This window comes from Meriones unguiculatus, chromosome 3, assembly GCF_030254825.1.
Source record: "Meriones unguiculatus strain TT.TT164.6M chromosome 3, Bangor_MerUng_6.1, whole genome shotgun sequence".
Classification (NCBI taxonomy): domain Eukaryota; kingdom Metazoa; phylum Chordata; class Mammalia; order Rodentia; family Muridae; genus Meriones; species Meriones unguiculatus.
In genome coordinates this window covers 37647454-37673976 of record NC_083351.1, presented here as the reverse complement: position 1 = coordinate 37673976, position 26523 = coordinate 37647454, and the positions used below count along the sequence as shown (strand labels likewise).

Here is a 26523-nt window from a genome sequence, read left to right as displayed (position 1 = left end):
AATCCTCTGGAAGTGGTGCCTCATGTCTTCAATCTCAGTGCTCTGGAGGCAGAAACAGGCAGATCTCTATTAGTTTGAGGCCAGCCTGGTCTACAAATGGACTCGAGAACAGCCAGGGCTTGTTACACATAGAAACCCTGTCTGGAAAAACAGAACAAAACAAAAATCACCAAATCCTCTTCTTTGCCTACCTGAATTCTAAAGACCCTTCAAAGTCATTTTCAGTCAGAACGTGTCCCGGAAGCCCTCTCTGGTAACCTCAACCTATACTACCACTTCTCATCAAATATTGTCTCTCCACAAAAGGTTATATTAAGAACATTTAACAATGGGTACTACAAGAGCACTAGCCAATCAGAATAGGTATCTAACCAATGAAAACACAAGCAGCCTAGTGGGCAGTGGTTATACACAAGTCTTACTGATTGCTAAAAAACCAATTTAAATATACATACTTTTCTCATCTAATTTCCACAATTTCATGAATTATACAAGCATCACAAAATAAGCAGCTGTTTTGTTTAACCATATCATGCAACTTTCCCCAATTATATATATGCATATATGTAACTCTAAATTAATATAGCATAATCTGTACTTACATAAATAGGATTGCTCAGTCAAACAGAAGTCACTTAACAAACATTTATGTAGAACAGAACGTAAGACACAGGGCTAGGTTCTGAGGACATAAAAGTGTAATTTACCCCCTGGATACTCAATACATACTCAAATACAGCTAGTTCACAATGCAAGATGGTGGCAACAGATAACACAAACTTTCAATGCTATACAGTTTCAAGAGATGGAATTCAAACAAAGCTAAATGAAACCTACAAAGACTGTCACGTCTGAGAATTTCTGCCCTCAAATTCCCATAAATGAGAGAAAATGAAACATGCAGCAAAGAGGCTAAAAAGTTGGGAACTGGTGGGAAAGCAGTAACAGCAGAACTGAGTTTGTAGAGATCCTGAGACAGTATCTCTCGAGTGGGACAGCCCTAATCACAAGCCTCACATGGAAAACCTTCAAACCTCACTGGGCAGCCCAGGATAGTCTGGCATCAGTCCATACAGAATCCTCCATGACAGAAACAATACCAATAAAAAAGGCAGACTTAGGGGGCACCTGGCAGCACTAAGCGTTGCTCAACAGGAGAGAGGGAAAGAGAAAGATGTTAGGCATTTTTTTCCCAAGAAAATCATGAAAATGGCAGGCAGCAAACAGCATTCTAACATATGATCAAATATAAACAAAGAAATAATGTGTACCACAGACAAGGAACCAAAAGCCCTATAAAAATCTATATTGGAGAGAACAGAAGTTATCAGAGAAATATAAATAATACTCAAAGAGGAGCAATTTCAAGTTTTAAGAGATACTAAAAGACATGAGAGCTTCTGAATAAGAAGACTACACTGCAACAGCAACCCGACTCAATGAGAACAAATAGACAAGATGAACATATGTAGGCCATAGCTGCTGCTTTTTTGGGTAGTTGGGAGACCTAGAGAAAAGGTCTCCACTGGTTTTCCTAGAACTCACTATGTAGATCAGACTTGCCTTGAACTCACAGAGATCTGCCTGCATCTGCCTCTTGAGTACTGAGATTAAAAGCATGCACCACTATGCCCAGCTGGCCAAACCTTCTTTTTATTTTTTTGTTTGTTTTTTTGAGATAGGGTTTCTCTGTGTAGCCTTGGCTGTACTGGACTTGCTTTGTAGATCAGGCTGGCCTCAAACTTACAGAGATCCACCTTCCTTCACCTCCCTGAGAGCTGGGATCACAAGCATGTGCCACCACACCCAGCTGGCCATAGCTTCTTAAACTGAGTCATAACTCCATACTGAGGTGCTGAGGGAGGGTCACACAACAATCTGGCAACAGTAAAGGGCTTCTGAATGTACAACACCCAAAAATTAATTCAAAATTAAATGAGTAATGAATGTGAGATGTTTCTGGCAGTGCACGCTTGTGTTGCATGATGCAGTTTTACTACAGCCTTGGTTTTAAACATACATGTCACCATGCCATGCAGTGACAACACAGTCCAAACTACTACTTATGAGTTTTAATGCTTTTACTGTACACACAAAATTTTCTACTCTTCCAGAAACACATGGTTGACTACAGAAATGGCTTTCATCCTTCATGTGTATCAAAGTGGTGTATCCACTGTACTGTGAATGTCTGATTTTAAAAACTGATGTTCAAGTTCAACAACTTAATATTTGTTTCATTTTAAAAATTGTTACATGAATTTCATCTTATTAAGACAGAATTTCCAGCAGTTTCTGAAATGGCCCTAAACATATGTAATTATGTGACATGGCATTGAATTCTTTATGTAAGAATAAACTCAGCCATCCCATTACTAAGAAAATTTGCTTTAATCTCTAATAAAAAACTATATGTACCAATAATTTGTTTTAAAATAATTTTACTAATAATCTATTATCAGTATATGTGATTTATACACCAGTTTTCTTTATCAATATACTCAAAGTTACATACAATTTCTTGAGAAAAGAGGGTGGGGAATTGGAAAAGTTTATGAAGTGCTAGTCTAGGCCCTGAGTAACAAAAAGCATCTTTGAGTAATAAAAACACCTAGGCTAGTTTTGTATTACATAATTGCCTAAGGAGGCTGTAAAGTCCTCCAGTGCATGGACCAATCGTCTCAGCATCAAAAACAAAACAAAACCAAACCTGCTAAATATATGTGTCCTGCTTTGTCTTACGTAGAAAAAAATGAACTCCTTTATCCAGATAACTATAGAGTAATGGCCACTTGTATTTGATGCATAATTATAACGATTCTCCCACTTTACCCACAGTTATTTCCTTCCTAAGCAAATGTCAAAAACCCCACCTCATCTTCTAATGCAGACCTATGTAAAGGGAATGTTCAAGTCAATTAAGAAACAAATACCTAAGTTTGAAGTATTCAGCATTAACTGTTCTTTAAGTGGGCTATGTTACTTTGGTGTAGCAGGTGCACTGATTTTGAACTCTGAAAGGCCTAAGTATAAATACTAACTTCTGCACTTACCAAGAATCTCCTGCACCTCAGTCAATTTACAAGACAAATACTGGTAGCCCTGAGGATTCGTTTATGGGGGCCAGACACTGTACTATGGTACACTTTTGCATCTGCATTATAATCACTTCCAATAAACAGGAACTATTAAGTTAATAATGGCTGACAGGAACTAGTAAGGTAATAGTAGCTGACACTGCGTCTGGAGAGACTTTGGGGTGGCTTGTTTTGCTTTTTTGAGTTTTGTTATCCAATTTCAGCAACAGAAAGGTATTTTCACTGTATTTTAGTTGTTAATGCTGAGCCTCAATATTTTGCTTTCTCCTATTTTAATTCGGTTACTGACAAAGTTTTTCACTCTTCCGACTCCACGGAGTGATAACCAGTACTACAAGACCGGCTTGAATACCTTGGAAAACCATACAACATCCCCCTCAAAACTCAGCTACACAAGAGATCTGACTCTAAAACTACCTTCACCTAAGAATCCCTTCGAGAAAATGAAGCATTTGATCAACCGTGCAGAATCATTCCCATTCAAACGTCCCCAGACCTGCAGACTGAGCCAGCAAACGTTCAAGTTCCCACTAGCAAGCCTTCTGGTTACTGGACTCCCAACTCTTCGCAGACGCACGAAGGGAGAACACTCCGCGCATCTTCGCGCCTGCTTCTCACACAAAGCCCCCGGCTGGAGAAGGGTCGCCCTCGGCGGGCGCCAACCCTCTCGGCGGCGCGGCCCACCGGGGATCTCCGCCCAGGGCGTCCCTTCCGACCCTCCGGGGAGCTCCCCACGCCGCTGCCCGTCCGCGCTCCGACAGCCTCAGGCCCGGGCGCACTGAGGCAGGGACTCAGGGGCCACGGTCCCGGCCGGCCCCGCGCCCCGCGGGGGAGCCCCCGACCTCGGGAAGGCTCGCCCGCCGCGGCCCCCGGGAGCCCAGGAGAGCCGGCCTCCGCTCGGCGCTCGGCCACCCGCGCCCGCCGCCGCTCCCGCCCCGCCTCCCCTCCCCGCCCCGGCTCGCGTGGCGCCTGCCCGGTCAGGAGAGCCCGGCTGGCCGGGCGCCGCCACCTGCGCCCCCGGCCCCGCGCCATGTTTGAGAAAGAGCAGAAGCGAGCCAGAGGCCGGGCCCGGCCCGCGCGTCCCGCGGCCGCCCGCCCGCCCGCTCACCCTCCGATCCCGGGAGCAGCGTCGCCGCCGCCGCCGCCGCCACCAACAGGGTAAGAAGCAGCCGGGGACGCGGAGCAGCGGCCGCAGCCTCCATGGTCCCGCCGCCACCGCCCGTGGCCCGGCCCAGCCCCGGCCGCGGCTTCTCTTCGGCAAGCCTCGCCTCGCCTCGCCCCACCTCCCCGCCGCCGCCGCGGCCTCGCTCCGGCCCTTTGTAACTGCTCGGGGGACGCGCGCCCATTGGCTGCAGGGCTCCCGCCGACCCCGCCCCTCCCGCCGCCCGCAAGGGCCCTAGAGGGACCCGGCCGAGAGCCCCGCCCGCGGGGCCTCTAGGCGGCCAATGAGCGGCCGCGGGCTTCTGCCTCTAGCCACGCCCCCGCGCTCGCTGGGCCTCTGGCCACGCCCCCGCACCGCTGGGCGCCGCTACTCCAGCCGCCGCCGCCGCCGGGGCTGCTGGAGCTGTACCGGAGGGTGGGGGCAGGGTCCAGCCAGCGCGCCCGACGGAGCCCGCAGCCCGGGCTAGGCGTGGGTATGCCCGCGCGAGTTGCTTAGGGAAAGACTGTGCCCGTCGCTCGCTCTTTTCTTCTACCCCACCCTGACTTCCCCGGCGCACCCCTGCACCGGCGGAGCCCAACTCTGGCAGCTCAGACCCTCAGAACCGTCTGCGGTTCGACGTCCGCATCCTAGACCCGCGCCTCAACTTCCAGCTTTCCTCTTCCTCGCAAAACACCCCGATTTCTTCCCACTCTCCACGTCCGCCCCGGACCTCGTCTCCCCCTCCCCAAATTCCAGTCCCGAGGTCGGAGCTCAGACACACCCCCCAAACGGCCCTCTGTCTCTCATCAGCGTAAATAGACCCAGATTGGGGATCCCCAGCCGCCATCCTTCCCTCCCACCCTCCCTGACCCCGCGTGGAAGCGGGCAGTCCCAGGAGGAGCGGGGATTGCCCTGCGGAGCATCCCGCCCCGGGGCGAAGCACTTGGAGCTGCCTCCGACGAGCCTGAGTAATGATTTCGAGGTGTCACTAAAAACCCAAATAAACTCAGCTCCGCTCTCATTCTGAATTCCTAATTTACTGTGAGACGCTCCACCCACCTTCCCTCTGGGACGCCAAAATGAGCTCCAGATTTGTAATTCTTCCTGTCAGACTAGTCCTTTCTTCAGACACAAACACAGCCACGGAGGCGGCCGCATGGCACCGACAGCGTTTTTCCGCAGAACCTTTTAAGGAGAAAATGTTATTTTCTATGTGATTTGAACTCGGAATTCAATAAAGCTCGGGAGTGGGAATCAGCCGGCCTCTAGCATCGATTGGTAAATTGCTTTACAGCCACTCTCCAAGAATTTGAGTCTCCTATGAAGGGAAACCGTGGGGAGTTAGAGCTGGGGTCTGAGACTGCTCATGGGTTCCAGCCAGGACACGCTTGAGCAAGTCCTCAACCTGCGTGAGCCTGAAACAGGCCGGATCTCCAGGGCCTGCTCTCTGGGGATGCAGAACCGTCAGCTCCGGGCTCCTGGCTCCTGGCTCAAGTGCACCGAGGCTGCAGAGATTAAATCTGGCCAGATTCAAATGCAATCGCTCTGGGAGACTTAGCCTGTCACACCTGAAGTCTCCGGTGCCGGTCCCCACCTCACCCCCACCCCAAAGCCTTGTTCGTCTTAGGCAGCTACTCTACCAAAAAGCTACATCCCCAGCCCTTGTGGGGTTTTGTTTGTTTGTTTTTTAAGATTCGTGCGTGTTTACTATGCGTGCCATGTGCATGCAGTGCTCTTGGAGTCCAGAAGAGGGCGTTCAATCCCTTGGAACTGGAGTTACAGGTGGTTGCGGACTACCTGACAAAGGTGCAAAGAACAGAGCCACTTCCTCTGCAAAAGCAAGCACAACAATGCTCTTTACCACCCCGTTATCACTCCAGCCCCCAACCCTTGGTTTGTAAAGACTGGACCTCACTATGCAAACCAGGCAAGAAAACTTGGAATCCTCCTGCCTCAGCCCCCAAGCCCCTAGGGCTGGAGTTACAGCCACGCACCAAGACACCCTTCCCCTCTTTTATTTTCCTGGTCTAGTCTGTGGCTTGCATAACGTCTCAAGAGATTTTTATTCTATGCATGAATAATTAACCTCATGGGATTTTCCTCTGATTATCTTCAGTGGGTAGCAAGTCACAAGAGCACATACCCACTTATAAATGGAAGGGGCTGAATCACAAGTCCAGGGTGCTTTAGTGACATAATGTGTCTGGAGCAGTGTCTGGGACATGGTAAATATTTAATGAATGCTATTTCCTTTGCCCATCTCCTCTGCATGATGTTAACCCAATCCTCTGCCTTGTGAAGCCTGGACTGATCAATAGGATTTCTTCCGTGACACGCTTCCAGGTCCAGGACATTTTCCATGGAACTAAGTGTGTTCACTAGGAAACTGAGGAGCAGGAAGGACAAACAGACTTTTTTTAAAGTTGTATCTTCCGATATTAGGAGAAAATTTCCATGAGCGACGTATCTGGAAATAAGCTGTGTTAGAAGGGGGCAGTAAACTGTCAGTTTAAAATGTGGACTCTGTTTGCAGTTTTTCTGATGTGGAAGCCGAGGCCTGGGCCCTGGAACGCCTGCCTAAGTTCCTCTGGAGAAGAATCTGCGCTGCCAAGGAGGTTCTCCCGCTCAGGGCACCTGGCCTCTTGAGAAGGCAATGAATGAATGAAGCCATGGACATTTGGAGAAAGGCTGGGCCACGGGAGGAAGCCTCCAGCCTCGGAGACTTACAGACCCTAAGGACCCTAGACAATTTCTAGATTCGGGTCTGTGACCTGCCTGATTTCTATTCACTCCCTAATCCCAATACCCATCCCTTCTCCCTCCCCAACAGCCACGCACTCCCCTCTCCCCAACCCCACAGACACACACACTCACCCCACACCTCCCACCCACCCTCCCTACGGCAAAGCAAGAATTATCTTCCCTACACCCAGTTTTGTTGTGAGGCCTAAATGAGTGGTTGTACACAGGGCATCGATCACAAATGTTCATTCCCATCTTAGTCTCCACAGGTTCTCAAAGGCTTATAGGGTGTTCTGCTTATAGGGTCTCTTGACTTAAAGGGAAATTGAAAGAGGATCTGCCCTCAGCCGTGGAGCTCCATCTTCAGCGCCTTGCCCTCGCCACAGTAAAACCTCTCGATCCTTACACTGAGTACGCTGGATGTTTTTCCCTTCGGGTGATTCTCTTAAGTAAGCTACTTTCCCTGATGCAGAGAGCAAAGGGTGCTAGCGGCCTCCTCTCTGTCCATTCCTAGACTCGCTTGGTAACAGAATCCTAACTTCTTTAGGGAAAGCAATTCGCTGAGAGGGAACGGGTGGGGAGAAAGGGAGGGCGTTGATTTGTTCAGTGCCACACTTAGGTGAGCGTGCAGCGCAGCTCACTCCAGCAAAACATGAACAGGATCTATTTCCTTCCCAGCTGAGTTGGTCTCCTTCAACCTGACTGGATTTGGGTTTGGAATCTACTAAAAGAAAAGCCACTAGCCACTCCTTCAGGATCTTTGAAGTGGGAAGATTCACCCTTAATGGTGCCTGGAAGCTTTTTCTTTTCTCTTTTGTTCTTTCTTCTTTTTCTTTTCTTTTTTTATAGATTTTATTTATTTATTTTATGCATATTAGTGCTCTAAGAAGGTAGTATAGGGTATAGATGGTTGTGAGCCACCATGTGGGTGCTGGGAACTGAACTCAGGACCTCTGGAAGCGCAGACAGTGCTCTTAACTGCTGAGCCATCTCTCCAGCCCCCCCCCCATCTTTTTTTGCCCGTTTGCCCTTACTTTCATCAGCAACTTCACGGATCCCATTCCTGTAGCATTCCTTCACCAACTTTAGAAACAGCTTCTTTGGGCATCAGATGCAGACTGAAGACCAACAGTCCTCCAGGCTTTCACACCAGAACAGGACTGCTGAGATATCCAGCCTCATGGACTGAGAAGGTCCTGGATTCCCAGCCTTTCCAGTGTGAGGGAGCTAGTGTTGGACTCCCAAACCACACCCTGTAAGACATTCTAATAAACCAACAAATACACAATCTATCAGTGCTGTTCCTTTAGGGAACCCTAATACGCCATTTAAACAAGGGGCAAACATATCATTTTCTCACTTTTTTTTCCTTCCTGGAACATAACTGCACCCTATGGAGACACAGCAGCCTTTGTAAGCACAGAGACTCATGCTAGGTTTCACAGGAAGGAAAATGGGTCTCCACCCCAGTAAATCGGTGATTGACTACATCAGCTCGAAAGCACCTACTTATTTCCTATTACATGAGGAAAAATAAGCCTTTGTGTTAAACCTCAGAACACTCTATTTCTGCTTGCCTGCCTATTCTGTCACGGCATTTTCTCTCTTCTTCTCTAACCTGCAGAATATTACTGACTTGTGCCCTTGTTAGATATCGCCAACTCTTTGTGCTCCTAACTGAGCAGCAATGCCCCTCACAGCTTAGTGGCTGGGAATCATAGACACGGGTTATTGGCTGTGAGACTGTGGGTAGGCACAGTGCCTTCTCTGGTCCAGGCCAGTGTCAGCTGGACTAAGCTCTGGCGTGAGCATGCTGCCAGGGCCAGTCAGACCCTCCAGGTAGCTTTCCACCCTCCAGCAGGCTAGCTTGGGCTTGCTACCATGGCAGTGCCGAGATCCAAGATAATTAGAGAAAGTGTGTAAGATTGCTTGACTCTTAGGTTTAGAGTTAGCACATTATTGGGCCCACTTCTACCCCACCCCACTGGTTTGGGCAGGAACTGAGCAGAGACCAAAGTCAAAGCATAGAGGTGAAATTATCTCTCGTTTTCTCTCTCTCTCTCTCTCTCTCTCTCTCTCTCACACACACACACACACACACACAGAGACATTCAGACATACATACAAACACACACACACACACACACACACACACACACACACGATACATGACTCATGATTCCTAGCATTCTTTTCATCCTCAAGGTAAGCCACAGCAACTAGAATTTCTCTTCCCCAAAGCTTGTCATATAAACTAAGACCCCCCCCCCATTCCATCCCCACACACTTTTCTATTTTGGAGGCATTAGACATAAAGAAATTTACTTATCCTGTTTGGTGTAATTACCTGAACTTAAGGGTCTTTTTCTATGCTCTGCAGGGATGCTGCGGAATCAGACTGACTGCCTTGCTAACCTGTTCCACCCAGGCTAGCCACTCTACAGTATACCCTCTTGTCCAGTCAGTCATGTTTTACATGGTCATCCATGTTTCAACCATGCCAATGCAAGGGCTGGGATGGGAAGACTTCTGGGTAGCTGGACACATGGAGGCTCCTGGAAGATGATGTTCCTTCCAAGGCACAGATGTTCTCTGCCCTTCCTCCACGGCTGATCCCGTGCGTCTCTTCATTCGCAGTGTTTGCAATATTCTTTACAATCAGCTAGCAAGTCTAGGCGTTTTCTTGAGATCTGTGGGCTATTCTAGCAATCTAATTGAATCAGTTGATCAGAGGTATAAGTACAAACAAGCTGCGACTTGAGACTCACATGAGAAGGATATGGTTTAACTCATTTGAGGCCCGAAGGGAATTTTATGAACATTGACCCCAGGCCCACATATTTGAAAACACAGAAATGTGGAGTTACCAAATTGAATCGGCATCACAGCCTGGATTTTTATCTATTCAGTTTCTAAATTGAAATATTTCTGGTCAAAGCTCAAACTGATATTTTTTTTCTTGCCAATTTCTATGTCATGCTAAAGACTTTTCAACCTTTAGCTATTTGCTTCTCACATTCAGCAATTCTATTACATATATGTACATATACATGCATATCATATATCTATGCAATCTTGCAGGGTTTTATTTATATTTGTTTTGTTAAAAGAATAATATTATTATCATTCACCTTATTTTTAACTTATTTTTTATCTTTGGGGAAATTAAAAAATCAATATTGCCTTTATACCATTTCTACCCCTTCTTCTCTTACTTCCATCTCCTTCATCTCACCCCCACCTCCCTTTCAAACTAATGACCTCTTCTTTGTTAAATATTATTATTAAACACACACACAGACCAACCTATTTAGTCCATGTATATATACATATATCTAGGACCGGCCCCTTAAGGTTAATAATCTCCTAGGGAGCTTGTCCCTGAAGAAAGCTGATTCTCCATCTCTCAGCAGCCATGAAGCTCTTGATCTAAGGGTAGGGCCATATGAGATTTCTCCCATCCATGTTGGGATGCTAACTGGTGTTATTATGTGGGTCTTGTTTAGGCAACCATATTGCAGAACCATCATGGGTGCAGCTTCCCTGTGATTGTGGGGCTCTGACCCATATGACTCCTAAAAGAGGAAATCAACTAGAAACGCACATGTCATATAGAAGGTCAGGAGATGGGGCAGGAGAGGGGGCAGGGGTTAAGACTGTGCACTGTACTATTCTCACAGAGAAACCCAATTTGTTTCCCAGAATCCAACCTCACATAACCACTTGTAACTCCAGCTCCTGCCTCGTTGGCCCCTGCACTCACATGCTCACACTCATACACAGGCAAATGCATGTAAACATTTAGTTAAAAATAACATAAATTTTTTTAAGACCAACATTGGCCCCTGCACTCACATGCTCACACTCATACACAGGCAAATGCATGTAAACATTTAGTTAAAAATAACATAAAATTTTTTAAGACCAACATATTGAAAAGCAAAATAGGAGAAACTGAGCCAGCATTGATTTTTTTTTCCTATTCAATGGTGAAATACACTTCACCTTTTAAAAATGGAAGAGTCCATAAAATCACATTGCAAAGCGATTCCTCTAATCTTCATTTCTTTTATCTCTGAATTTCTGTTTTGCATCACTTCCATTCTGCCTAAAACATCTCTTTTGGGGTCTCCGTGGAGAAAACCATTTGTGTTGCTTTGCATTAGATATCATCCAATAGTCTTAGGCATTTGAATACCTGGTCCCTAGATGGTGAAAACTGTCTGGGATGGAGGAGGTGTGTCCTTATTGGAAGAAATATGTCCCTGGGAATTGGCTTGAGGTTTCAAAAGCCTCCTGCTATCCCCAGTGCGCTCTTGGCCTCCCTCTTGGCTGGGGACATGAGCTCACAGCTGCTCCTGCCATCATGGACTCTAATTCTCTGGAACTATAAGTCCAAATGAATCCTTCCTTCTATGAAGTACTTGTCGCAGCAATAAAGCATAACTAATATGCTATCTTAGCTCTGGTTAGGTATAAATGGTTTTCTTTTATCATCGATGTTAGATAATGTTTTCATTGGACATAGAATGCTACCCTGACTGTCTTCTTTCAACAACCAGAGCAGCGGAGTGGTTCTGCCTTCCACTGTTACTGATGTGAAATCAGACAATGGTCAAATAGTTTCTCATTTGTAGGCAACCTGGCTTTCTTTTTTGGCTGGATTCGTTTGTTCATTTGGTTGGTTGGTTTTCATGTTTCTTATTTCTAATGGCTATTTATTCATTCATTTATTTATTTATATTCATCTATTGAGACACGGTCTCATGTAGCCCACACTGGCCTCAAACTCAATCTGTACCCAAAGATGACCTTGAATTTATCATCGTTCTGCTTCTAACTCCTAAATGTTGGGATTACAGACGTGTGTCAGCACTCACGGTTTGTGCAGCGCTGGGGATCAATCCCAGGACTCTGTGCATGCTAGGCAAACATCTTGCCACCCGAGCCACATCCCATCCCTTGACCTTACTTTTTGGAGCATGTTTTCTTGGTTTGTAGCCAAACTGACTTGAAATTACATGGGGTTCCTTCCCATGTGTCTCCTGCCCCTACCCCCACACAGCCTCCCACACTACCCATGCCCCACGCAGAGTGGTACATTTGTTACAGCGAGCCTGCATGGAAACACAACCACATCCATTTACATTTGGTTCATTCTCGATGTTGTAGGGCATGGTCCTCCAAGCAAAGCAACCTCCGTTTGCACCACATCAGCTGTGCCTGCTGGCAAGAGACTGCAGCCATTGGCCTGTCGGCTGTGCACATTTCTTCAGAGAAAGAGTTGTGGAGGGTCATTGGATTCCAACCACTTCTCTCAGTGAGGTTCAAAATTCTGCCCTAACTGGACGTGGCCTCTGGGTACTAGGGTGTATAGACTAGATTAACTGGAGGGAATTCTATCTCTATGGCTATGGGGACTCTATCACTCCTTCTGAGTGAAGACTTTACAGTGTGACCACTTTGGGGTCCCCCCCACTCCTGTAGGTAAGCCCAGATAAATTCATTAGTTCCTCTGGGTGCACCTCAGTGGCACTGTATATGGCACTGTATATTGGGACCTTATAAGGAAGGGCATGCATTGTTTATGTCTATCCAAGGAGGGACTGCCACACTGCTTGTCCAGTCCTCGGGCTTCAACAGCCCGTGTACCCCACATTATAGTTTCCTGCAGAAGAGTTTCACTGCCCAAGCCACGATCACGAAGACATCCTTCTGCGTGGCATTCTTGTTTACAACTTAAGACTTTACATTTGAGTCCCTAAGCTGCCTTAAATGAATGCACGTGAAAAATCTGAAGAATAATCAAGGACTTTTCTATACCAGTATGACTTATTGAATACTCGTTTCCATCACTGGACTACAGAGTTGAAGTGAGAGGCCTCACTTACAGTATAGTGAGCGCCTCAAAACAGAGTAAGGCAGAGGACACCACTGGCCTCTATGTACACACAAGCCACCAGGACAACTGCTAATCTATGGTGACTGTAAATTAAGATGTTGGCTTATTTTTTTATTCATTTATTGTTTTAAATAATAGGTAGTATGACTTTGGGCATTTAAATATGTGAGAGGAAGATCTATGCCTTTAATAACAGCACTCAGGAAGCAGAGACAGGTGGATTGAAGTTTTCACTAGCCCGGTCCTCGTAGTGCATTCTAGGCCAGCTAGACCTATACAGTGAGACCCTGTCTCAAAAGAAAGGAAGGAAAAGAGGAAAAAAAAATTAAAGGGGCTGGAGAGGTGGCTCAGCAGGGAAAGGCTCCTGCCCCAAAACATAGTAACCTGAGTTTAATCCCTGGGACCCACATGGTAGAAGAAAAAAATTAACTCTGGTCTGGTCTGACCTCTGACCTCTACACAACTGCCCATTGTCACCTGCATATAATAGACTTCCCTACACTATCCTGATGTGTAAACCCTGTTTCCATACACCCTTGTTCACTCCCTTGAGAGGAATGATTCTACACAAGGAATGCCTCAGGTAAGACGTTTCCTCTCCCTTCCTTAGCAGCATGCTCCAGGGTACTGTGCAAACAGCCCCTATGCTGCCATGAGACCTCCTGTATCCTCAGCGCATCTGGTCATAGCGATGAGAAATACTCTGTGTGTTTTTCATTATTTCTCTGTCTCTGCTTTGAACTCTTAGCTATCCAGAACAAAAGCTTCGCATAACGCCAGTCAAGGGCTCTGGGGCGTCATAACCTCGAGTCCCCTGGTTCTGTTGGTCCTTGAATCTAACTTCAATTCCTGGCAACAGTCACTGGAGGGTGAAGACATGTCATGATATGTGCACCCCATTCCATTCAAACATGTATAGATACACACACAAAAACTAAATAAAGTTTTGTGTTTGTTTTTTTTTAAACTATGCTAGCTCATGGCTTCAAATTCCCAGCAATCTCACTATCTTATCATTTGTATCCAGCCTCTGAAAACTGAGGGTGTTGGCAGGGTCAGTAGTTCTTTCTGGTTTACCATTTCACCTGAGGTGTGGACCCTTTGGGTCTCAGCTCTGGGAGTGGGGATATATCCAAGGGCCTTGGCTAGCTTCTGAACTTTGCCTCCTAGCCCCCGTGAGAGCAGAAGACAAAGCTCAAGAGAGCATGGCTCAGCACAGGCCCTCAAAACATTGGCCAGCTGTGCGCTCCAGTCCTGCTGAGCTCCTTCCTTACTTGGTGTTGAAGACTCACAATCACTCATTCTTTGACAATTCATAAGTGCAGTTGGGAAGATGTATTTCCTATGATTTTCAGGGATTTTTATTTGTTTGTGGTTTGGGGGTTTTGTTTCATTTTTACCTTCTCATGAGTGACAACTACCAACAACCAAGAACAAAATCTCTTTCATGCAACCTCCCCCATGGCACAGACAAAATAAAAATCACTAGCAGTTTTTCTGTTACAGCAGAGCAGCGTTGGAACAACTCTAGGAATCCGAAAGGACTGAAACAAAAGCTATTTTGCCAGTAGAGTAGCAGAGAAATTCTGCTTCTGGCATTGTCTCTCTGCTTCTCTAACATTAGAAACATGCTCACAGGCTGTCTACCCCTACCCCCGTCTTTCAAGCTGGCTCCCCAAATGCTTGGGTTACTTTAGGAAAATGTTTTGTTTTATTTTGTTTTGTATTGTTTTGTTTTCACTTAGGCTTTTCTTATGAATGTCTCATTTTAAAATACATTGTTGTTAAAGAATATGACCAACACATATTATTTTTACTTAGGCAAGTAATTTCTTTTAACATTTATGATTAATTTCATAAATGTTCCATGAATACCTGAAAACAAAAGCAAACTTTGTTTTCTAGGCATGTGAATTCATGGGTATATTTAATGTGCGTGGGGTGTGTGTGTGTGTGTGTGTGTGTGTGTGTGTGATACCAGTAGCTAATCCTTGCTTGTTTTTTTCTGCCAAAAATAGAAATGCATTAAGCTGACCCTACTCCCTCCTGCTTCCCCTGTGTCCGTGGAAGCATGCCCTCTGGTCTTCACCAGCCTCCCTTTGGGAAGTAAAGTGGAATATGGACTTCTCACATCCTCTGAGCCAGGGTTTGGGACTACAGATTGTGTCTTCTCCATGCCTCCGAGAGCTGGCACCACATCAGTGGTCTGTGGCTATCATTTTGGAAGCTACCAATACCAGGCATGTCCTCAAACCACTGGGCATTCATCTGTTGCAGCCTCTCTCTCTGGGCACAGCCTCAGTGAGCTCATGGGCAAGCTCCTGCCTTAGGACCACAGCTAAGCTATTTTTTTCATCTTCTGTAATGCTAGTTCCTCCCAGTCTGGCCCAGTCTCCCTCTTACCATTCCTTTTTTCTGAGGCAGGAATCCCAGGCCTAAACTCAGCCTGGGTTCTGTATGTATGCTTTGGGCAAACTCACCTCCATAATGTGCATGTTTTTCTACACCTCAGATATTACTGCCACTCTCTGTCCATATTGCATCCTCGCTAGAATCTCTGAAGCTGGCGGCCTGTTTGTCATCTGTCACTATTGCTTTATTTGTTGCCTGCCGGATTACATGCCTTGTCTTTCTTCAATACTGGTCCTTCTCTCCTTATCATCCCGCCTCATCCAAGTTGTATCCTTGGAAGAGCCTGGCTGTTCTGCTGGTCAATCAGGAAGGTGCTCCTGTGGTCAAAAAGAATTGAAGGTTTTCAATAGAGACTGTCACTATCCCTTCCTATGGCCCATATTCCCCTTTTATCACATTCTTGAAAGCACAAGGAAAAAGAACAAGCTAGAAGGTTTTAGGTACATGCCCATGTGGCCTCTTTGTTTAAAACCTGCAAGAGTTTAATTTTACACACACACACACACACACACACACACACACACACACACACACATGCAGTTCACGTGCACATTCACAACTCTACATTCATACCATAGTTTTCCACATCTGCTGACAGAATTCAAGGGACACACAGCAGATCTGCAGAGACATGCTCAACCCGGTGGCTTGAGCAATTAAAAAGACAAATGACTACCAGGATCCAGGATGAGGACTTGGATACACATTCTCACACGCACCCAGAAAAAGAGCAGAGCCCTTTTCTGTTTTCAAGTACTTGTGGTACAGGTACAAAAGGAAACATAAACTAACAAACCCCAAGAAAACCCCCAAAACAGAGCTCTGTCTCTGATTTGATTCAAGTTGGGTATGGATAACAAATGTTTGAGAGAAAACAGCATAGTCAAAACACACACACACACACACACACACACACAGTATTATAGTAACCAAACCATTTGGAGAAATCGGCTTGAAAGAGAAGAAAGTGAGAGCAATTTTAGAGAAGTCAGAATCAGAATTCTTTGTATCGGAGGACCAAATACTTTTCAAGTGGGTCCCTCCCATGTCTGTTACAGTTAATACTGCATTCTGGCAAAGAAACCCACAGTGCCTTTGAAGGTGGTCTGCGTGATGGGAGAGGGGAGGGAGGGGGAGCTGGTAGCAGTGCACACTGCAGAGGGGCAGGCACCCACACTCCTTTACTACTGAAGCCAGTTAGAAGTGATCAGTTTCTTCATTTTCGCAGCTAAGTCAGGCAAACCCCAGCCATTCATGCCTAGTGGGAAGACCAAAGAGCTCAGTCCATCTAGGTAGAATCTGGCCACAAGGAGCCAACAAGGATGCTCTGGACTACAGGGAGATGTCAGCTGCCTCCTCATGGAGATGCAGGATCCCATGGAGCTGCAGGACACTTAGTCTTGATTGTCAACTTTGGGTATTTAGAATCAACTAAGTGATACCCCTCTGGACAGACCCGTGATGGTTTTCCTAAAAAGGATCAATTGGAGAGGGGAAGACCCTCTCTCGGAGTCCCAAGCACCTTCTGACAGGTGCCCAGAGAAAGAAAGGTCTGAGGCTAAAACCCTTAGACTGCCTCTCTTCACTCCTTGCTGGTGAATCTATTTAACCTCCTGCTGTCATCCTTCGTCCACATCAGGCTCCTGGCCTTAAAGGTGGATTGAAGACCAGAGATGTCCAGGAACATTCTAGGTTTTCAGCACCAGGTTGTGACTGATAAGGCATCTAGTCAACTGATGTCAACCTGATGTTCCCTGATCTAACTTTGTGGATTGAGCAGCCGCCAGGTTCCTGGGCTCTCCGGCATGCAGATAGTTATTGTTGGACTACCTGGCACCATCATGTAATCCGTTCTAGTAAAACCTTCTTTTTAAACACACATACATACACCTACACTGACTCTCTTCCTATAGATACCCCTGTCTGATTCTGTTAGTATCTCACATGGAAACCCCAGCTAGAGGACAAGCAACTCTCTGCCCTTTCACTCATATCTCTTACACTACCATATCCAACTAAGTTCCAGTTTTAAAACCAAAGCAATGCGATCAGTGTAGCCATGGTGATCCCAGCCAGCTATCCGCTCCCATGGACCTGGTTTTGACATTCTCCAGAGTGCCAGGTGTGGCTAGGAGACATTAGTCACATCTCCACCTCTGCTTCAGCTTTATCTTACTAAATGACATCGTGCTGAGATTCTATGACGGTCACTAATTTGATAGGTGACCCTTCCCTGGGTCATTCTCTTTGTTTTAAAAACTCATAAGGGAGAGGTGGGGAGAATAGAGAAAGCTAAAGCCGTGTTTTAAAATATCTTATTTCGTGTGTTTACATGAGCATATGTATGTGTACCTCATGTGTGCAAGTACCTGTGGTGCCAGGAGACATCACCTGGGGCTGCAGTTACAGCCCATCATGAGCTGCCTGACGTGGGTGCTGGGAGCCAAACCCGGGTCCTCTAATAATAGCAGTGTGTGTCCTTAATCACTGAGTCCTCTCTCCAGCTCCCAAGGCTGTCTCCAGAACCTACAGTCATCCCAAACGTCACCCACAGAGGAGGGCCGCTGATTTCTGAAGCATCGGTATTGTCAAGGTTCTTTGGGTTGCATGAGTCTTTGGAAAGGAACCCAGCTCCAAAGGGCATAATCAAAAACTTATAATTTGAAATTTTTAAATTAATATTGGCTGTCATCACAAAAATGACAAGGACAGATGGTTTTACCAACTCCCTCACACCCCACCTTCAAGTCTCATCTCAGCCTCTTCTGGATGTCACCCTTGTTCTCTCCTTCAAACACCTTCTTGCGTGCCTTGCGAGGTGTGGCGTGGCCAAATTGTTTCAGGCTTGTTCTAGTTGGTGAACCCAGAGGCAGAGAACTTTCTTGCCATGTTTTCTCTCTAGAAAACTGTTTACATATTTCCTAGGTTAATTTGTGCGTGTTTATGTTAAAGTATGCCTATGTGTATGCACGCCCACAGAGGCAAGAAGAGAGTGTTGTATACTCTGGGGTAAGTATGTAAGGTAAGGTTAGAATATATAGTATTAGATGTTATAATGTGATATACTATTAAGAATGTATATTACTATAATTTAACAGTATATTGGTAATTATATATAATGTGCTATAAGGTACTAAATATAAGGTGTTATATCAAGCCTCCTGATGTGGCTTCTAAGAACCCCAACTCAAGTCCTCTGGAAGACCCAGGAAGCCCTCTTAAGTACTGGAAGATCTCTCCAGCCCTTGACAGATATTTTTAAAATCTCAGGAATAGATGGATTGGCCCAACAAGGATAGGGTGTTCATCTTTTGGTGTAGGATGTCGCCACAGAGAATAGGGTAGATTATTGCTGGTCGCTGTTGGGATTTGACACTCCTGGTCACTAAATGCCAGCAACATCCATCACCCTATGACAATAGTCACCAAAGATGGAAACAGCCCCCCATTTCTAATGCCCAGTGAGTAGATTGCCACACTGCCTCTTGTTGAAAACTACCGCTGAAGCCAGAGGGTTGAGACAGTGTGCCTGGCTGAGCCCCAGGTGTCTGCCTTCCCTTGGGGTTAGTCAGGACCAATGGGGTGTTGTATTTGTTAACTTTCCAGACCCAGTGGCACCAGTGGCTGAGAAGTTAACCAAAGCTGTTCCCAAAGGAAATGTCATGGGGTTCCTATTACAGAAAGGATGCTCTAGAGACAAAGACTGACAGCTGCTGATTGCCACACTCTGGGGGAATTGTGAATGCTCCCAAGAGAAAAGGACTACCCCTCTCTCCTACCAATCGCCTTCCACATCTCACCAACTAATGCCTTATCCAGCTGAAACCCATCCATTCACTGTGTCCCCAGGGGTCCTCTGATCTCTCTCTCTTTTTTTTTTTTACCCTTCATGTGCTCCATGCTCTACAATCTCCAAGAGAATCAAGGGGTTCATTGTGTATGAGGCTCAGCTTAAGAACTTGCTAGACCAAGCTAAAGCCAGAAGGCAATATACACAGGCATACAGTATCTGGGGCATATAAGCCCATCATAACTAGGTCATATGAATTTCTAGGAAGGAGCCAAGAAGCCAGCAGCCTAGCCATCTTTGGATTCTGGGGGGGAAGTGGAGGGTGTAGAGGAAAACAAGGTTGCTGTTGACGAGCTGCAGCTTCTTCATGGGGCCAAGGCTGAGCTATGCCGAGTCCCACAGCCATAGAGCAAATGCTAAGGCCGGAATACCTTCCTAGGAGAGATGTCAGAGCATCTCAGGGATGAGCACACTGCTCGGGGGTACAGCTCATGTCAGCACCTCTAGCCCCACTCCTGACTCCCCCTATTCAATCCCCAAGAACAGTTTGTATCCTCTCCCTCAAGCCCTAAGAATGCAAGCAGACCCAAGCCCTTTCTAGTGTGCAGTAAGGTAGTCGAGATGGCTAGGTACTTTCCAGAGGAATTTAGCCCTGAAGCTAAAGGAAACAGAAGAAGCTACCAGAGGTCCACCTGCCTTACAGAATGAGTGCCTGAACTTCTAGAATGTCGTGCTCTGCACCTTGCTTTAGAGTTCTGTTTATTTATCTCTTAAATGAAGTCCTCCCTCCTTTAAAAAAAAAAAAAAAAAAGCCCAGTGGAGGCAGTTCTGGGAGTCTACTTTTCTCTCTCTTCCTGGATCTTCAAGAACACAGTGGGGAAAGGAAAGGCAGTGCCCCTGCAGAGACAGGACCAAAGAAATCAAAGAACGCATCCAATTCATTTCATCTTTCTTTCTCCTCCCAGCATTCACAGGTCTCCCTTTCAGCTCATCTCTCCTTGTTTAGTGGGGGCAGATGGCCACATACAATTAGTCGTTTGTCCTGCCATTGTAACTCCAACCTAGCCACCTCCTCACTCACTAATCAAAAGAAAAGACAGTCTCACTCAGCCCCAAACACTAAAGTCACTTACATTGCTGAAAACAAGATGTTAGTGGTTCTAGGAGAGTTCACTGTAACACTTCTCGCCCAGGGTGGCCAAGGTCAGCCCTTCCCCTTTCCTTTAGAGAGAACTCTGCACACCATAGATAAAGCACTGCACTTGGCCTTCTCCCTCCCCTTCCCGCAGTCCAGGGCTCTATTGTGAAAGCTCTAAGAGTCCAGCAGATGAGCAGAGACTATCTTGGCAGGTCAGGAGAGAAGAGCAGGCAGGCCCCGCTTTGTCTACCATGAAACGGGAGTCCAGGTGAGGTCATCTTATACTGTTCTTCCCTCTGCCCGTCTCCAAGCACTCTTGCTCCTCACAAATACATTCTAGGCGATCTCTCTTTGTCTTATACCTCTCTTTGAACAATCAAACGCTTCACTACCTTCTACATCACACTGATGGCTCCCAAGGCTCTGTCTCCCTGGGAATTCAGCCTCCTATAAATGTAAGACTTCCAATATATGAACTTTTTTTTATGGGGGTAGAGCCTAAGAGGAACCCATGGTCACTGACAAAGCTTCCTTCCTTCTTTTCTTCCTTCCTGCCTTCCTTTTAATGTAACTTATTCCTTCCTAAGCATACTTTTCTTAACAGTTTGTGTTTCCCTAAGGTTTTCTCTCGATGTACCCCTGGCTGTGCTAGAATTCACTTTGTAGAACCAAGTTGGCTTTGAAGTCAGAGATTCTCCTGCCTCTGCCTCCCAATTGCTGGGATTAAAAGTATGTGCCACCATGTCCAGCTGACAAAACCTTCTTGAGGGCAGCAGATTATAATGTTATAAGCAGGTTTCTGATGATGCCACTTGGCAGTCCCTTTGTGCACTGTCTGTTAGTGTTCTTGTCTCCTCTGAAAGACACTCTGCTTTCGGGCAGGAGTCAGGAAAATGCTGAATACCTTTTTTTTTTGTTTCTCTGGCCATGCAGGGCTTCTCTAAAGCTCATGCTTTTAAGATTCTCAGGCCCGTGAGAGGCTTTGCTTGGCTTCCCCGAAAGGAATTGGTCATTTGTATCTCCCACTGCAGACAGGGAATGGCATGACCTAGTTGATCTAGGTAAAGTTACTGCCCATTCCTGAACCACTCATTCCTGCCCATTCATGGTGCCCACTGAGTTAAGAATACTGGTGCTTGTTTAGGTCATCCATGGCTGCTCTTGGGGCGCATCCAAACCACAGACCATCCTACAACGGTGGAGAGAGGGAACAGATGTAGTTGAGTAAGGAGCCGCTGTCCTTGCAATGTTTCTCTTGAGCAGTGGCTTGTGAAGAAGTTTTGAACTTGGTCCATAGAAACAGAAACATCTTACATTGTGACCTAGGATGGACACACACACACACACACACACACACACACACACACACCTAAAACAAAATTTTCACAAAAGATTATTTGCCCCTTGCTACTAGGAACACATTCTGATGCTTTTGTAGTATTGGCTGTTTGGGAAAGTACTGCTCTTTTAGAGAATTTTATTCTGGACCCACTAAATTGACTCTAGAACTCACTAATGGTTCATGACCCACAATCCAAATATGCCTACCTCCCACCCTATGTAGCTCGAGGGACAGAACCAAGGGCAATGAGCATGCTAGGCAAGGTGGTCTCTCCCCTAACGCCATCCTTTAGCTTTGCAAAAACTGCTTGTTGTTGAAATGGTTGTGAACATGTGGCATGAATTCTTCAGAAACTTGAGGGGAAACTGTGTAAAGAAGCAGAAGTTGGGTTAACGGACTCCTGTGGGTGGCACTTGTCACTGGAAATTTAGAAGGGAGAACTTATGACGGAAGATACCTGAATTCCACGACAGGTCTGTAGGGCCCAATAGTGAAGTGTTTCACTAGAGCCTGCCTCCTGCCTAGACCAGATCTGCGGCTACAAAGGGTTCCTCTGTGGTGACAGACAGGCTATGCAACACAACTGGGCATCCAAAGACGTTCTGTCACTCTGACCAGACGTGTTCAACACCTTGGCGGTGACAGTGAGCAAGGCAGTCCAGGACCGTGTTAGACCAGACACTGCATATATGTAAGGCATGGAAAGCCGATGAGAATAAAGGGCCCATGGACCTGTCCATACAGAACTCAGTGACACATGTGGGCAGGTGATATATTATTAACAGCATATTCGTGTGATAGAGGAAAAGCCCACAACAGTGGTTGGGAGTTTCAGAGAGGGGAAAAGGCAAGAGACATAGAAGGGGCCAAAACAGTCTTAAAGTAAAGGAAAACTTTTATGTCCTGATCTAAGAGGATATATGTATACATATATATCAAGCCACAGACTACATGCTTAATGAGCTCACAGATGCAAGTAGGCAGACATCATCACAGCTATTGTATTACACAAAGAGACCACAAGGAGTACATAGAGGAATTCATTCTGCCTGCTTACATGACCTTGGGTAAGTCATTTTCTTTCTTAAGCCTTATTCTTTAGACACATTATGCATAGCATGCATATATCTGTATGTGTATATATCATTTACATAGATGCATATATAACACGCACATACATACATATATAGTGGGTTTATTATGAGAATCAACTAATATACATAATGCATGAGAAAATGTCTGACAGACTGTGAAACGCTGTAAAAAATGTGAGATAATATTACCACTCAGGGTAGCTCTGCAGCTAACTGTCTATTTCTTCTGTGAAACTGCTATCCACACAGTTTTATACTCAAGTGGCAGTCGGAAGGAAGCAGGTTGTAAGTGACTATAAATTATCCTCAATCTAACATATTTTGTGTCTAGCACGATGAGGGATGGAAATAAAGACCGTGGCTATTGCTGAATAGCTTGTCATTGTCAAAAATGGGGCTTGCTGCTTAAGAGCGCATGGGATGGCTAGACAAGAGGAGATGAGTTTGAACTGGTAGATTATGAGGGAGAGGACTATAATTCAGCTTGTCAAGGGCTTTTCAGTCCTGGTAGCAGCCCTTCCCTATTATCACTTGCATTCTTAGCGCGTGGGCCTAACCACACACTGAGGTCCCCTTTCCAGTTCTATGTGTTGCTGTTGCTTTTGTTTTGAGTCAGGGTCTCGTGTCGTCTTGGCCTGCCTCAAACTCACTGAAGAGCCAAGGATGATGACCTTCTACTCTTAATCCTACAGCCTCCACTCCCCAAACGTGTAGCTGCATCAGTTTCTCTGGCTGTATCCAACCGGAGGAAGAAGTACCTTACCTCTAATGCTAAAAGGGTAGATGCTCCTTCTACATCCCAGACTCTGTCCTTGCTCCTCCGCTGCAAGGGATACCTAATCCTGGCTCAGACAGGGCCTGGTTTCCTGGCCTTTGGCCATGCCCATGCAAAGGTTCCCCCTGACTTCTTAGAGGCTTGTTCTGAAGAATAAGATAGGAATATGTGATCAAGATGGAGGAATCCAAGTTCTAGGGCCCTACAGTCACAGTGACTCTTTAAAGTGGTCTGTGGAGAGTCTCTCTCTTTGCGCTGACTGAGTCCCAGACACCGGGGGTAATGCTCTAGTCTGGAGTGAGATCCAGCAGAGAGGATGGCAGGTAGTCTGAGGCAAGTTTAGTAAAGGGATTGTTTTAAAAGGGGATGGCAGGTTGGGGAAAAGCCATAGGGGAGAACAGAGAACCCCAAAGGGCTCATCAAAGCATAAGCATCAGCAGGTCTCACCACCCCCCTCCCCAATGCCTAGACAGGGGAGGAAAGGGAGAGCTGCTGTGAGTTTTGAGGCTGAGTTCTGGGAAAGGCGAAGCTGCTCGACAGCTGTGCTTTTCAATGGAAAAGTGTGGTTACCCCTTAAAAGTCCCACAGAAAGGTAACTAGGAAATATGTATCCTCATTTCTTCTCCCTTACCACCTCCAGGCAGCTGACTGAACTGGCAAGGGTGTCAACAGACCAAGAAACCTTCTGTTATACTATGGGTGTGTCAAATTGGAGGTACAGATCCCGTAGCACTCAGACTCACAGGTAAGGGATGGGGGACCTGCAAGGCCCAGGCTTGAGCATCCTGGCACATGAGACAAAAGGGAGAGAGCCAGGGAGGTGAGGGGATCAGAGATGCTAGAAAACTCCAGAAGAGAAATCTCCCTGACAAGACAACTTTAGACCTCAGACACTTGGGAACTGAAAAAGCAGTGGAAGCGAGATTGCTTTGCGCAAGGCCATAACCTTGATAGCTAAGCTCTAGGGCTCCATGTCTAAAGCCAAACAACATCTGTATATTGCTGCCTATTTGTAAGGATATTTTTTTGGCAGGCAAGAATTGAACTCACACAACCATCTCACTTGTAGCGCCAGACTGGAATTTTCCATCCATGTTTTCAAGGACTTTTAGAAGCAAATTCACAACAAACTAACTCATTGGCTGACAAGATGGCAGCCTTGTTGTCCGGCAACTTGAAAGACCTCTGAGTTAGTCTCTGTTCTACCTCCAGCTCGCTGATCCTTAAATCACCATGGGCCCATATCCGGCATCCAGTTTCTTTCTCTGAAGGGCGAGAGGGTTGGTCTTGAGATGCCTTCTGATCCTGGCATGCTAGGGTTCTAATAAAGCCCATGATCAGAACAAGCCAGAACATTTAGCCCATCCAACTTGGCAGTGCAAGGAGTCCATTTTGCTCAGGGAATATTGCTTCTTTGAAATCACCCTTTAAAAGTGCTTCTTTGCTGCAGCAGAGATGCAAAGGGAAAGAACTGCTTTCCAGTGGCCTCATGCCCATCAAAACAAACCCGAGTGGACCGCTGCTAAAATGGGTCCGTCTGCCGCACTTCCTATTTGTTTGGCTTTGGAGAATTGGACGGAACAGGACTGAGGAAGGCGTGACACACCATGCTGAGTCACCACCTGAGGAAGAGTCCTTCTCCAAGAGCCTCTGTGCTGGGTGACAGAGGTAGGGCCTGCCCTCCTCGCTTCCTAACCAGTAAAGCTCTCCTCAAACGAGGGGTCTGCACTTCCTCATCACAAGCTTGGCCTCTTTAAGTTAGAAAATGAAAACTAGCTTCCAGATGCTCATTCGGTCCCAGATGCTGTGTTCTATCTGGTTTGTTCTAAGAAGGTTTCCACTGTCTGCCTGCGCAGCCTTCTCTGCCCTTCTTAGGAACACAGCCATCCTTACCTTCTGGTAGAGAGCCCCCAACCTCAGGAGAGGTACAACGGCCAGTTATAGAATCGGTATACCAGACTACAGAGACGATGACTCGTTCCTAGAAAACCCGCCCCTGCTCTGCAGAACTTGGGGGAGACTGAGGCTCAAATTCAGTTTCTTCTACTGTGCACTTAGCACAGATCACTCTACGTACTCAGATGGGATGAGATTTCTCCCGAGCAGAAAGCAAGCAACGAATTGGTGAGCAGATGTTCCAACTGCTGTCCTCTACTTTAATTGTTCTGATACTCCTACCAGAAACAGTATTACACCTCACATGTTGAAGGATGGTCCACAAACTGACACCCCAGCGAACCCCTCGGATGGTAGCTGTAAGCTCTAGGCAACATGTGCTTCTCTTCCCATCCCTATGAACCAGGGCTCCGACAACCACCTACTCAGGTCTGATAAGTTTGCTGGAGCACCTCAGCAAACTCAAGCAAACACTTAGGCTTATCATAAAAACTATTCCAAAGAGTGCGGGTAGGAGTTGCTACCCTCAAGGTTTTGGCTCTATAGAAACAAACTCAAGGCTTAAATTCAGATGTATTCGAGGAAGCATAGAGGGGGAGAGTGGTGGAGATATCAAGATAACAGAAAAACGAGAGACTGAAAATGTAGCAAAGTGAGGATAGCAAGAGACAGAGAGTCGGAAGGGAACAGAGAATAGCAGGAGTATCTGGATTATAAGAAGAGGGTGAGAAGCAGGAAGGAGGGAAGTTCATGAGTGCTGGGGAGGGGGAGGCTATAGAAGAGGAGATGAGACAGGCTAGGAGGCCAGTGTGGACTTTGAAATGTGTGCCAAGTACTTGTGACGCTGAGGAAACTGAGAAGACAACACGGGCTTTGGTGTGCTGGTAGCCACCCCATATATGCCAATAGGAGAAGCAGATGTCCCTTCTGCTAGAGGTAAAGGAAATGACTCCTTTGGGCGTGGGAGGTGGAGGGGGGTAACACACACACACACACACACACACACACACACACACAATTTCACAAGTTCCTGAGGAATGGTGGCTTTTAACTCACCACCAAAAGTCCTTCTACAGTCTAGCTTGGGCTCAACTCTGGATGTATGGACTGCTCGTGAGACCTAAGCAAGAGCTACATAGGCTTGAAGTGGGAGAGGGATGCAAAGCCTCAGTCCTAGCCTCGGGGAGCACCAC

At 46.4% G+C, this 26523-nt stretch overlaps 1 protein-coding gene across 2 annotated transcripts in view; it reads right to left on the bottom strand.

The window, feature by feature from the left end:
* The window catches only part of Tgfbr1 (transforming growth factor beta receptor 1), a 57148-nt gene extending 52746 nt beyond the window's left edge, over positions 1-4402 (bottom strand). The window contains exon 1 of one of the 2 annotated variants that reach the window (XM_060379881.1): positions 4207-4402. In XM_060379881.1, coding sequence (XP_060235864.1) covers positions 4207-4300 — 94 coding nt within the window. In that variant the 5' untranslated portion in view covers positions 4301-4402. The remainder of the gene's footprint in view (positions 1-4206) is intronic. The other variant, XM_060379882.1, reaches the window with a different exon arrangement.
* Positions 4403-26523: the final 22121 nt, after the last annotated feature.